We start from the raw sequence: 14,284 nt of genomic DNA, 5'->3' as shown, positions 1-14,284 counted from the left end.
ACCCGAGAGAGACAGACAATATTTTTATAGCTGCATCACTACACGCACAAAAAAAAAAAAAAAAAAAAAAACAGAATAAAAAACTGGAACCTCTACGTGAAAAAACATTGTTATAAATTAAGATCCACTAAGCTTATCACTTAATACGCGACAGCCAAATTGTAAAAACCATTTTAACCCTGCATGCATTTTAAATGCTTGTTATCGTGCTAAGATCAGACACATTGCTATTTTAGAGTTAGCCTATACTAAAGAATTTAGAAACTCTTAACGACAGTAGCCAGTAGCAAGCATGAAATTATGCGCTTCTTCAAAGCAATAGTCGATAAAACTTTGCTTTTTTAAAAGATAAAGGATAAATAGTCAGTTTAAAAAACTATTGCAAATTCTTCAAACGATTTCAACAAGCTATCAACAGAGTTTGCCTCATGACAGATTTTTTTCTGCAAAAGCTGCCAACAACGTATACCTGAAAGGCCACATCAAATGCGCTTCAAAAGCAAAAGAACGTTACTTTCCAAATAGCCACTTTATATGATTAAAATTCTTACCAGATTGGGTACGGACCTGACCACACGTTTACCTGATCTGGACCAGATAAAGTGGCTGTCTGGGTTGTTGTAATTCAGGATCTAATTATGATGATACAAGATGAATTGAAGAGTTTGTTTGTCGTAATCAACCTTACGCACGGTGCTTGAAGATTTAGATTGAATGGCTAGGAAGGCAGGGAAGCCAATCTTCGTGTCCACTTTCAGGTATGTTTTTGAATGTCTTGTCAAAGACATTCACATGCTCTTGAGCGGTGTCCAACCGGCCCCCTTTCGAACGTCTAACCACTACTAAGCAATTCAGCCAACAAGGATAAGTCAACCCGGCCATTTAAAGTTGCGTTTGACCACTGCCCAAGGTATAGGCTTAAGTCCTAAGCTAACAGGGTTCACACACTGTATATCATGTCATCAAAGCTTGCTCGATTCAAAACAACATTCAACAAAACATCTATCATCTATCAACGCCTGATTCCATTGCCGCAGCAATCGTCTTAGTGTTGCTTTGACAGCTTTGCGTTTGTCCTCGTGCGGTCTTCTCAAACCAAGTATGACAAAAGACTGTTTTCTTTGGGTTTTCACGACTTTTGAAGAACAAAAAATGCATGAAGGTTTGTTGTTAAACAGTCCCTATTAAAACCTATTGAACCGAGCTCAGTACACGCTTAAACGAACATTCCTATTAGAAATGTGGCAGGCTTTATAGACATGTGTTCAGCAAATTGATCACAATACAGTATGGTAGAGTGGTGATAGGTTTATTTGACAAAGTTTTCAAGCTATGTTGATTTTTGAACGTTTTCGGCTTTTGCCTGTTTTTGACGTTTAACTTTGAAGTTTGCCCAAGCTTTCCAAAAAGTGTAGGATGTGGTTGTACGTATTAAGAGCGACCTACTATGATGTAATAAAAGGGAATAAGTTTTACGAAATATTGACGTCTATTTTAAAGAATTGCGTGCTTTTGAGCGACTTGTATTCGAGGTTTAGGAAAGTAAATCGAAAATACCACTTCATTTGCCTTTGGGCGGTTAGTCAAGAAATCGATCTTCACAAGAGCATTGACAGTTCACTTAAATTATCTCATCAGTACTTGCGCAATAGGCTGCTTTGAGATGACAGCCAAAAGAAACACATTGAAAATGAAATATTTTTCAGAAACTATATGAGCTATTAGTTGTACACAGTAGTTTGTAAGACTATCTAATCAAAACTTGGCCAAACGTCGCTTTGAGTTTTCAGTTTTATGAGCAGTGTGATGGAACAGACCAACGTTTATGCCCTGTCCAGGCGTGCGAGTCGGTTGAGGCATGGCTGGGGCAAGTTGAGACAGGACTAGAACGTATCTGAAGTTCAGTTTAAAAAAAAAATCAATCTAGATTATTACCCGGATTCTTTACATTTTGAAGATGGTTATTTTGCACTGCTTCCCGTTGCCAGTTTGGACTATTCAGAAAACTCGTCTTTGAGATTTGAGCCTATTTTTGTTACAAGTTCTCCGATACCACACAGCCTACTAAGATGTTCGGCAATGTCGGATTTGGCAAAAAAAAAATGGTTGTCAGAGATAATGGTACAATGAAATGGTCGCATCTAACTTCACACATTTCTTGAAAAAAAAAGCATCGTAGATGAGATTAGTTGCAAAAAAAAGTATTTTTTAGCATTATTAATAACTCATTTTTGTCAAGCACGAGACAATTCAGTTTAATTCAGTTTATCTTATTTTTTTTTGGCGAAAAAACAAACATATACAAAACACAATAAACACAAATAATTCGCACAATAAGGATGGCAGCGAAAGACCAAAAGGTCACCAAAGTCAGCTGCCACCCAAACATTTAAACAAGTAGAGTTAAGAAAACCTAAAGCCGCAGATTGCATTATCACCTGCATAATCTACCACACTTCTAACGAATCGCATGGTCTGCAGGGATTGCATGACAAAATTATACAATGGCTGCTCGACACTTACCCCAATGTGTGGTCCAGAACACAGTTCCGTTGAGGAAGGGGGGTAAATGGTAAAGCGTCTCGACCCTTGAACGGATAAAAAAGAAAAAGGTAAATTTTCAGAAACAAGAAATTATGCTTATAAAAGTTAACAAAAACAATTAACTTTAAAGCTTAAAATATTGAGGTGATCAGTTTGTGCCTGGAACGTGTAACTTCATTCAATCTTACAATTTTGAGGTTACCTGAATAATGCAACAAAAATTGAACGGTGGTCAGTTTGGTCACGTTCCAGGAAAGAAAGGCTGAAAATAATAACGTGTCGGGTAATTCTTTTTCTACATAAACCACTGGGCATGACGACATTGCTGCACTTAAAATATGATAGTGCTGTATCTTCTTTTGTGTAAATAGGGCATTACAATAAGAAACACGACTCCAGCAACGCATCATTAATAGTATTTTTCATATTAAGTAATCCTAAGTTGTTTGAAATATTCTAAGTTGTTGAGCTTTATTTGTTTGGCAATTTTTATCAGTACAGTTCCTCAAAACTAGACACTAACGCTTCACTGAGTGTTTTGAGTTGCGGTTTGAACTTTTAAAGAAAGTATTTCTAGAGACATTTTTTAGGTCGCACGATATCAAAACAGAAGCAATTCTAAGCATAATGGCCCACGGCTCACAATTGCAACAGCGACAGATTTTTGTCCAGTCAGCAAATCATTCTTTTTCATCGATTCAACGAAAAACGAATGTTTTGTGCGCTAGTGGTTTCTCTGCAACGTTTCAAAGGAAATCATGGTCTCTGCTCGTTTTTTGATGTTCATCAGTGTAGCTTTTGATTTGACGCATGTCATGATGCTGATGAGCTATTTTTTATGAATTAATGTAGTGAGAAACCATAGAAGAAATGCACGAAATGCTAAAAATAATTTGCTATACCGACGTCTGTGATAGACTGTCTTGGTCAGTGATTCTAGTTGTTACAGTCGTATGACAAAAAAAATTGTTTACAAGATTAAACCAGGCAATAGTTCAGACGTATCACACTTGTTTGCCCTTTACCAACTTCCTATAATTAAATTTACCCTCAACCAGGTTTTTTGGATCACAATTTAGGCATTCATCATCCATTCTATCATTCCTACACAAAATTTACTCCCTTGATAGAAAAAAAATGACCCAACACATCTGGATGAAACCCTCTGGACTGCAAGTTTGATCTAAAAACTCCCGATGAAGAACTTGTGCTTTTGGTGGAATCACCAAAAATGTTTGACAATAATAAAGACTTCTAGAATTATTTTTACTAAAAACGATAGGGAGTTATCAACTGAGCTTGAATAAAAGTTTATCCCCACTTCCTCAGCAAGCTTTATACCATATAGGCTCATTATTTGTGTTTTTAGTTCAGCTTAGAATAATCACTGCAAGAAATTCCATCAGTTTTTATAAAAACCGCTTTGCGAGAGGAATGATTAAAGTTTTTTTTGTATTTCAAAAAAATTGAGAATAAGTTAATGTCATTTTATTTCGTTTAAACGATACGTAAAGAACCAATTGTCAGCCTAGTCATCGGGCCAAATTTTTGAAAGAGCTCATTATACAAAACTATATTTCGCTCATTTGTTTTGTAGGAGTACGCTAGATGAATAGGTTACTAACAAATTAGTGTACTAGTTTTAATTGCACCAATTGCCGAAAATGAATTTTACGACACCTTCGTTTCTCAACACAACGTGAGTATGCAAAATTGAATTATTCATAGAATTCATTGGGGATGTATTACAGATAGAATTTCTTTACAAGACTATTAACAAATTTTATGAGTGATACTACGACAGTACAGTGGGTGAGAGAAGAGACGAAAGCGGAAAAATATCTTTGTATGATATATGATAACCCCTTCATTTAAATTTTCATCCTTTGCCTTGGACGTACATTTAATCCTTGGGCACGCTTATAATTCCAATTTGTTTTTCCATGTCGCATATTTATAACCTATAAGGTCTACTGCAAGCACTCAGGCTACAGTTTTAAGTTACTTAAGTCAGTAGAAATTAGGAGTTTTGGTGTCATTTAATTCCATTCTCTTTGTGTATACTAATAAATAGCTCTTTGAATGAGTGGTTTAAATTTACCATACATCAAGACATTTTTCCTTCTGTTTTTCTCGCTACGTACTTTTGGAATTAACAAAAGAGATAGAGGTTTGGTGCGCTACTACATGAACAAACGGGTAGACGCAAAAATAAAGATATTTATAGCAAAGGCAGTGATTGTAGTAGCCTACAGTAACTAGTTGTTTGATTTGAACCACCCATTGCAGGCCATACGAGCGACCATTTGACGAAGGTGGAATAGTGGCTTCTGCAATCATCATCTTCACGTTCCTTGTCCTTGGTATTATTGGAAATGGATTGACAATTGCAGTGATTGCGTCTTATAAAAAGCTGCAGTGAGTGAGATGGGAGCAATTTATTTTCAACATATTTCATATACTGAAACGTAGGCTACAACTTTTTTTTCAATGTCTGAGGACCCTATGCTCTGGGTTTTTGTATTAGTTTATTACATATACACTTTGAGTAACCTGATTGGTTTGGTGTTGAATCTTTATCCTCGGTCTGACAAAGCCTTGATAGGTTGTTCCTGGTAGTTTCGCATACTTGTAGAAGCTCTTAACGCAGGTCCGGTTACCGAGATTGACAGAGTGAAGTTTCCCATTTCTGAATCTACTGTATTACCCTATAATAAGCCTTATTTGCCTATACTTTAAAAAAACCTTGTTTTGTGGATAGACAATGTCTAAGATAGTATGTGCCTACTTTGTAACTTGCTTGTTTGTTTGATAACTAAGCCTTTTCTTTTGCAGCAAAAATTTGTTTTTGAACTTCATTCTTTCCTTGTGTGTCTCGGACCTCATATCTGCTCTCATTAGTTGGCTATTTCTTTATAGAAGGACTTGGGGCTTCGATGTTTGGGGTTTACCAGATGTGTTTTGTAAGGTAAGCTGACTGGTTTCCCAAAAAGACAAGACAATCTGTGCTTTTTCTAGCATTGTTCTTGGCATTACTTTCCACGTGGTCTAGCCTACCTAATACTATTGAACTATGCAAGTTCGAAAAAGATTTTCATTCAATCAAATCGCAGCCAATAACTCACTTTGTTACGTTTTAAATTAAATATCCATATGAATGATTTTGTTTCACCAAAATAAAGTGTGTTTCAAAAACATTTACAAGGTGGGGAGGCTAAACCACTTTTTACAGCTACAAATCTAACCCAATACTTTTTAATTACCAAACATAGCCGCACGCGCACATACTTAATTAAAAAAACATAACCTGTATTCATGAAAAATGTGAACACTATAGAATAGAAAGAAAAGTAATCGCCCCTAAGAATAAAGTAATCGCCAAAGTAATCCAAAGTAATCCCTAAAGTAATCGCCCCTTTTTTTAAATAACCTGTATTCATGTTGGCAAATATTTTCATTTTGCTTTTTTGCAATAGATCTACTGGTCTGTGGACATTATGACTTCTTATGTCACGGCGGGACACATTCTTTCCTTCGCAATTCTTCGACTAATCGCAATTCAATTTCCACGTTTGTTCGAAAGAATCAGACTCCGACACGGAAAGGTAAATATGGTCCACTGGTTGATTCGTGGAATCGAGTTCGGATATTCTTACAAAATATCCTATTTCTGAACGTAATCATCCATTTTAGGTTGATTTAACATTAGCGCATTTACTAACGTTGAGTCGACGTAAAAAAGACCGATTTCTGTAACCAAAACAAGAGAAATTAAAAACCTAATTTAAACTAATGCAAATAAAAATAATGTAACCAGTCTAGTGGCAGTTTTTTGTTGATTTTCCGTATTTTGTAAAATTTACTAAAGTGTTTACTTTGCACGAAATACCAAAAAAATTTTTTTTCAATTTGTGTCATGATATGTATGTCAAAAATTTTGTTTCTTCTTTGTTAAACCAAAATATGCTCGACCTTAAAATATGATCTTTTGTTGATGGTTGTAAGCTGAAGTGTGCGGAAGTCGCAAACAATTTATTTGTATCAATTTACCTGTCAGTGTGTGTGACATTTCGAAGAGACCATCAGAGCGTGTGATTTAGCTTAAGTTGATATTCAGCCCATCAATATACACAATGCAGATGCTTCAATGAATTAAATACAACGCATTTTAACAATGCTCTCTCCCGAGTATATCATGCAATTATATATATAGACAATACAGACAGGATAAATATATACCTAACTCGTAACTTTTATTTGAATAAGTGTTGCGCCTAATAATTGTTATGTAACATGAAATCTTAGGTGGCGCATAACTTATCCATGTTAGTTTGTCAGTAATTATAACTCTATTATGTGTATCTAATGCCATTGTGTGACGTGTATATAACATCGTTTGTCTACGTCGCTTAGATCTGGATCGCTCTCATCTGGTTCATGTGTTTCTGTTTTGGCCTCATACCAAGCTGGGTGATATTTGGGGCCGGAATTCCCAATCGATCTAGCACAGGTCCAGAGGCAAGATGGCCAGCTTGTACCATACTGATAGAACAGTAAGTTGAATTCAACCAGATTATTGCGGATGTTTAATGATTGCATTGAAGACCATGACCATTTGCCAGTTACGATGCAAATACTGAAACCAAATTTTATTTATGTGTTTGGCTTGCTACTTCAGTTCACTTTTAGTTGTTTGGAAAGACATTTTCAACCTTTATTGATTAATTATTATTTCTACTTTTAAAGTTTTTCTTTGAACTGTTTCATAAATTAACAGATGGTAACCTAAAATAACAAATAAAAAGCCACTAATTAAAGTGCACATGACATGCACATGACATACATTTTTGTATGTTTTAATGGTGCTTTTTACGCACAATGTGTCTATAGTTACGTCGCAAAAAGCCGATAGGCTATGTAGGAAAAAACCCAGACAACAAATCAACCGTTTTTTACATTGATTCAACGTCTGCAGACATGCTACCTACTTTAAAACCTTTAGTCACCAAAAACAAATTCACAATGTTCTCATCGCGACATTTTTTCTAACCTTGAGGCGCATGTTAGTGACGTGTGTTGGCAAAGTATCACCAGCTTCCTGATTAAACTAGGTTCACCCAGAAAGCAGGACGATGTGGAAAGTTTTTAAACAATAAAGACTTTTGTTTTCAGATGCTTCTTGAAAAAGATGATATAAAATATTGTGGAGGAAGATTAAAAATAGGACTATTTTTTATGATAATTCATTTATTTTAGTTTATTTTTGTTAATTTTTGCGAATATTTTACATGACTTGAAGTTAGTGCTGCATTTTTTTTTAATTTTGAAGGAAAAACAACACGAAACACACACAACAACACAAAACATACACAAACATCACAAATTATGAACATAATATATTATATAGTATATTAATATATAGATATCCAAACTTGCAAAAATGAAAACTCTCTACCAAAGCTTTATCATATTAATATATAATATATTATAAGCCTTTTCGTCTTCACCAGTTTGATAAACAATTTCTCTTTAATTGCGTGACATTACGAAACAATGCATTCATGCATCACAATGAAAATCTTGAAATCACTTTTGTAACCACTGCGCACAGATGACGCATTTCCAACCCAATTGCGCATTGTCATTTAGATTATGATGACGGTCAGTTAGTTGGCCACTGTACTTTCACAACGTTTTGGGTTAGAGTCCAGGGGTCACCAAACTTTTTTCTCTGAGGGCCGGATTGCTGCGAGATTAACAGCTGCGGGCCGGATGCAAATTGCGAAAAGATATACAACACAACCTAAAAGTTAATTATTTAGCACTGGTACTGTCCAAATCTTTCTGCTTATGATGTCTAGTCTGGCTGGTATGATTTGCCTAAACAGAGATATCGCATTGATGAAACATTGGTGTTTTGAACAACAAAGTTTGTGATGTCATAAGAAGAAACAATATGGAAAAATCATTAGCAGGTTGCGTGTAGCTCAGCAGCAACGTCAGTTCTTTAAAGTTTGGTAACTTTTTTCCTTAACAGTTGTAGTGCAGCTGTTATTTCCGCAGCACGTGGCGGGCCGAGTGAAATCAGTTTGCGGGCCGGTTCCTGCCCGCAGTTTGGTGACCCCTGGGTTAGACCATGTTGCTGCAAACCAACCAAACGTGCAAAATGAATTTCAATTTCCAAGCAAAAATTGTCGCGCGCAAATTTTGCAATTTGAAAAAGAGTTTAAATGTTATCAAGCAACAAAAAACTTAAATAACGACAGAGAGGGAAGAGAGTGAACCGTTACACCGTATGAGTTGTGAAGAATCAAATTGTATACGCAACACTGCACAGTTATCAATCAGCATAAAACCAATTTAAATACATAAGACAAGCACTTACAATAGTTTTTATATTTGATTTGTAACGGTTTTAATCTAACAAGAAACGACGACACTGGTTTATTCATTGGAGCACAGTTATCTAAATATGGCATGTTCCTTTAAGTATTTCATTAACAACAAATCTCTTTGCAAAGAAGCCACAGTAACACAAGAAAATATTACACAAAAAATATGTAATATAATAACTCAAACGTTTTCGACACGTACGTGTGTCCTCATCAGGAATTACTTAAATCTGCAATCTACATAAAACGAAAATTATAAGAGAAATTTGACTTTGCACTATAACTGTAACGACACCCTGGACTGAAAAGCACAAACTGAACAAATGATACAAAAGTGATTATGTTGTATTTATGTTATATTTTTGTGTGTAATACATTATGTTAAACCAGCTAAGGTTACTTTGTTTTGTTTGTCTATGGTTCAAGCAGGGTTCAAGAAAGAAAACTCTCTACGAAAGCTTTAACAAAATATTACTTGCTCACGGATCTTGTTCACTTTCAGGGTGGACAAATACCGGATCTACCAGGTTGTTGCTTTTCCTATCTTCATATACGTACCTACCATAGGAGTGATACTAACCTGCGCTGTGATTGTCGCATTGGTCTACGGAAGAACGCAAAAGCCCATCAGCCAAGGCAAGAACCATCAGCGTGAAAGAAACGCTGTATTGCAATTGCTTCTGATCATTATCTCGTTTCTTGTGGGCTATATTCCATTCACAGGTGAGATCAAGTTTTTGTAAGTGAGATCGGATTATTATCTTTGTTTCGTCAATTTTAGAAAGATAAACAGTTTCATTTCGATATTAATTTGAAACAAAACTGGTATAATTACATAGCAAAATTTTTTAATGTAACATTTATGTTGCAAATTGTCCGGACTAGTGGTGTAGTGCTGCCAGAGCGTACTGAAACTTTGCTACTTCTCCACTAAAAAGTCAAAAGAATTAGGCAACACTGTAGGCTTACAGGTGAAATTTTTGTCAATGTATGAAGGTTTTCAAGAAATCAAAATGTTCAGCAAAGCTCCGGTCCCCACCAACCCACTATACCTCTGATCCTGAAAAATGTAAACTGTTAAAAACATTTTTGGATAAGTTGATGAGTTCAGTCAGCTTTATTGATTGTAGGACATCCTACTGTTTTTTCAAAAGAACGCTTTGTTAATCCGATTGGATTTATAGCTGCGCGCCCGAGTGGTCGAAACGTTTGCGTAACGTTCAAAAGGACGTGAGTTCGACACCGCTCTAAAGCACACGGCCGCGTCTCGGCAAAGATACTTGCTTCTGTGATCGCAGTGTAAAACAAGACATGGTTATTGTGGCACAGCAGTTAAAAAAGAAACTTTATTTTCTTCAAATACAATTAACTTTCAATTTTGTATCTTTTTTTTAATTTTTCAGCTTACGAATTCTGGTCAATTCAAAACTTCCCGAACACAAGACACTATCACGTGGCGGACTATTGGTTTGGGATGATCGAGTACATGTTTCTCCGCTTTTCCGAATGTTTGAATCCGCTTTTTTATAATCTTGGTTCTTCAAAAGTCAGGAAATACACCAAGATATTTTTGAAAACAAAACTGCTCTTCTGCATAAAGTGGAACAAAAAAACGACAGGAATAGCTCACAAAAGTGTTCGACCTAAATCTACTACATCTCCTGATATTGCAACTGTCAGCAGCATGTTTTTTTAATTTTTTTAAATTTATGCAAACGGTTATTTTGTTTGTTCTTTGTTTACTACTTGATATTTGTACAAAAATCTCGAATAAATTTATCACAGAAAAACTATTGGTGTGTTTGGACTTTGCGCCCTGTTAGCTCAGTGGCTACGCGCCCGGCACAAGATCACGCGGCGCTGGTTCGACTCTCGGGGAGTGCGCTTGAGCAACGCATTTCAGGACTGCTCTCCACTCAGCGGCATCTAGTGAATGGAATAATTCCCCGGCAACAAGACTTCAACAATCAGAAAACTTCACTCTGCCAATCTCGGTAACCGGCCCTGGGTCCTCTACAAGTAGGCAAAACTACCAGGAATAATCTATCACGGCTTTGTCAGTCCGAGGATAAAGATTCAAAACCAACCAACCAGCTTCTTTAACAAGGACCCAATTTTTAAATCCGAATTCTGTTAAAAAGCGAACTGCCTTTGACGCATCTAAAACCTGTAAAGCAGTAAATATTTTTAGTCTCGAACTCGAACTGAAAACCTTTTAACTTTATAAGCAACTGAGAAAACTTTTCTCTTTGCTGAACGCAAAAATCAAATTGACGAAAAATCCTCAAGCTTAAATTTCAGCTTCAAGTTAATGCCAGTTTCACAATTCCAATTAGAATCGAACGATTAGAATAGATACCGCCACCGGGGTTTACAGATTCGCAGAGCTCTTCCACGAAAAGTAATCCACACATATTTCGACTATCAACGTTTTTACAACGACTTTAAATGTTAACATTTTATCGATATTTTAACTTTAACTTAAGTTACAGTAAAACGCTCCTGATTTTGTAGTAAAATCTGTAACCAGCAAGCAGTCCATCAAATATCACATAACACTTATTTATTGAAGTACATCTTCGTGTATTTTGGAATATTTTTGGTGTTAAAGTTTCAATTTTTGCTATAAGTGAAAGATGTAATTAAGGATAGCTCATAACGAAACGGAATGTGAATAGAAAAATCAGTTCAGTTCAGTTTATTTTTATTTCTGGCCATCACAACGAAAAAAACAATATATGCCAAACATAGCAGAGGTCTAGAAAAAGGTAGAAGCGACAAAACGCAGTTCAGTTTATTTTTATTTCTGACCATCACAACGAAAAAAACAATATACGCCAAACGTAGCAGATGTCTAGAAAAAGGTAGAAGCGACAAAACGCGGACGTTATAACGTGCATGATACCAAAGCAGAACAATAAGTTTAAAATATGGCACCGTCGCAACACCTTAATGTCGGCAACTGTTCATTATGAACCGTAATTCAACTTGTTGCTTTCTGCAAAACTTTTTTTTTTTACATTGAGTTTGATGTAAAATCACAAAGTTTGTGAGGTTTGCACACAAAGAAACCGCACAAATCAAGCGACGCTGGTTCGGCTCTCCGGGTGTGCGCTTGAGCACTTTGAAGACTGCTTTCCATTCAGCGGCACCTAGTGGATGGAATAATTTACAAACAACACTGCAGTGAATTCTCTTTTGTTATTGACGTTTCAGTTTGGTGCTCTTCTGCTATTTTGCTAGGCGTCTTAATTTGGTTCTTGCATCCACCTCAGATGGCAGCGCAATGCAAACGCTTATTCGTATTCTTTGAGTTTTCTTATTTTACAATGCACAGTAGGCAAAGGGTAGGCTACCCGATGTTTGAGCAGTGGCTTTGTGTTTAGAATATTACATTTAGAGTTGTTTTAAGTATTGATTTGTTTGTTACAGTTTTGTTCAGGTTCTTAGTTTGATAAATCTTGTAGTAAGGTGTTGTTATGTAGTGTATAACCATAGATATCTTATATATAGATATGCAACTCAATGGTGCGTAACGATGTTTGAAGGCTAACAGCGTTGCTATCGCTGTATGCATTGACTTCAAACTTGGCACAGCAAAACAACTTTATTTTTAATATATTTTTTTGGATTTTGTTTAAATAAAACTTTCTTCGTTTTCAAGTTAACGTATGGATTGCTTGTGATGACGTCACATTCTCGTTCCGCATGGACTGCTTTATGGAGATTCTGGCGATTGAAAACAAATCATAGTCACAGAAGGTACATCTAAATACCCATTGTCAGGCATTGTCAGGCATTGTCGGGCATTGTCGGCTTTTTGGGGGGTTGTGGAGCATTTTCAGGGGTTGTCGAACATTTTCAGGGGTTTCAGGTATTGTAGAGTGGGCTAACTACTTTCAGGCATTGTTGGGAATTTCTAGGCATTGTGTAGGATTTCCAGGCATTGTCGATCATTATCAGTGGTTGACAGGCTTGTGAGGCATTGTTGAACATTTTCAGGCATTGTCGAACATTTTCAGGGATTGTCGAGCATTTTCAGGGGTTGTCAGACATTGTAGAGTAGCTACTTTCAGGCATTGTTGGGAATTTCCAGGCATTGTCTAGGATTTCCAGGCATTGTCGATCAATATCAGTGTTTGACAGGTTTGGTAGTCATTATGGAACATTTTCAGGCATTGTCGAGCATTTTCAAGGATTGTCGAGCATTTTCAGGGGTTATCAGGCATTGTAGAGTAGCTACTTTCAGGCATTGTTGGGAATTTGTAGGCATTTTCTAGGACTTCCAGGCATTGTCGATCAATATCAGTGTTTGACAGGTTTGGTAGTCATTATGGAACATTTTCAGGCATTGTCGAACATTTTCAGGGATTGTCGAACATTTTCAGGGGTTGTCGAGCATTTTCAGGGGTTGTCAGGCATTGTAGAGTAGCTACTTTCAGACATTTGTTGGGAATTTCCAGGCATTGTCTAGGATTTCCAGGCATTGTCGATCAATATCAGTGTTTGACAGGTTTGATAGTCATTAAGGAACATTTTCAGGGATTGTCGAGCATTTTCAAGGATTGTCGAGCATTTTCAGGGGTTATCAGACATTGTAGAGTAGCTACTTTCAGGCATTGTTGGGAATTTGTAGGCATTTTCTAGGACTTCCAGGCATTGTCGATCAATATCAGTGTTTGACAGGTTTGGTAGTCATTATGGAACATTTTCAGGCATTGTCGAACATTTTCAGGGATTGTCGAACATTTTCAGGGGTTGTCGAGCATTTTCAGGGGTTGTCAGGCATTGTAGAGTAGCTACTTTCAGACATTTGTTGGGAATTTCCAGGCATTGTCTAGGATTTCCAGGCATTGTCGATCAATATCAGTGTTTGACAGGTTTGATAGTCATTATGGAACATTTTCAGGGATTGTCGAGCATTTTCAGGGGTTGTCAGGCATTGTAGAGTAGCTACTTGCAGGCATTGTTGGGAATTTCCAGGCATTGTCTAGGATTTCCAGGCATTGTTGATCATTATTAGTGGTTGACGGGTTTGTCAGGCATTTCTCGAACATTTTCAGGGGTTGTCTAGCATCGACAATGCCTGGAAATCCTAGACAATGCCTTGAAATTACCGACAATGCCTGACAACCCCTGAAGATGCTCGACAACCCCTAAAAATGTTCGACAATCCTTGAAAATGTTCGACAATGCCTGAAAATGTTCCATAATGACTACCAAACCTGTCAAACACTGATATTGATCGACAATGCCTGGAAATCCTAGAGAATGCCTAGACAATGCCTGGAAATTCCCAACAATGCCTGAAAGTAGCTACTCTACAATGCCTGACAAGCCCTGAGAAT

The 14,284-nt window shown here is 36.7% G+C and overlaps 1 protein-coding gene across 1 annotated transcript; it reads left to right on the top strand.

Moving 5' to 3' along the window:
- Positions 1–714: 714 nt before the first annotated feature.
- LOC145776816 (uncharacterized) lies at positions 715–10,708 on the top strand. Its single transcript, XM_082588038.1, has 7 exons — positions 715–758; positions 4,834–4,962; positions 5,380–5,512; positions 6,021–6,149; positions 6,958–7,097; positions 9,439–9,659; positions 10,340–10,708. Exons 1-7 carry the CDS (start codon positions 715–717, stop codon positions 10,630–10,632), a joined length of 1,089 nt encoding a protein of 362 aa, XP_082444164.1. The 3' UTR covers positions 10,633–10,708.
- Positions 10,709–14,284: the final 3,576 nt, after the last annotated feature.

Source organism: Aplidium turbinatum, chromosome 9 (assembly GCF_918807975.1).
Source record: "Aplidium turbinatum chromosome 9, kaAplTurb1.1, whole genome shotgun sequence".
NCBI lineage: Eukaryota > Metazoa > Chordata > Ascidiacea > Aplousobranchia > Polyclinidae > Aplidium > Aplidium turbinatum.
The sequence above is the reverse complement of the archived record's forward strand: the minus strand, read 5'-3'. Positions and strand labels throughout refer to the sequence as shown.

Coding starts and splice junctions, on each gene's coding strand:
- LOC145776816 (XM_082588038.1), top strand. CDS start 715: ATGGCTAGGAAGGCAGGGAAGCCAATCTTCGTGTCCACTTTCAG. Junction 6,150..6,957: donor TCAGACTCCGACACGGAAAG/GTAAATATGGTC, acceptor TACGTCGCTTAG/ATCTGGATCGCTCTCATCTG. Junction 9,660..10,339: donor GGGCTATATTCCATTCACAG/GTGAGATCAAGT, acceptor TTAATTTTTCAG/CTTACGAATTCTGGTCAATT.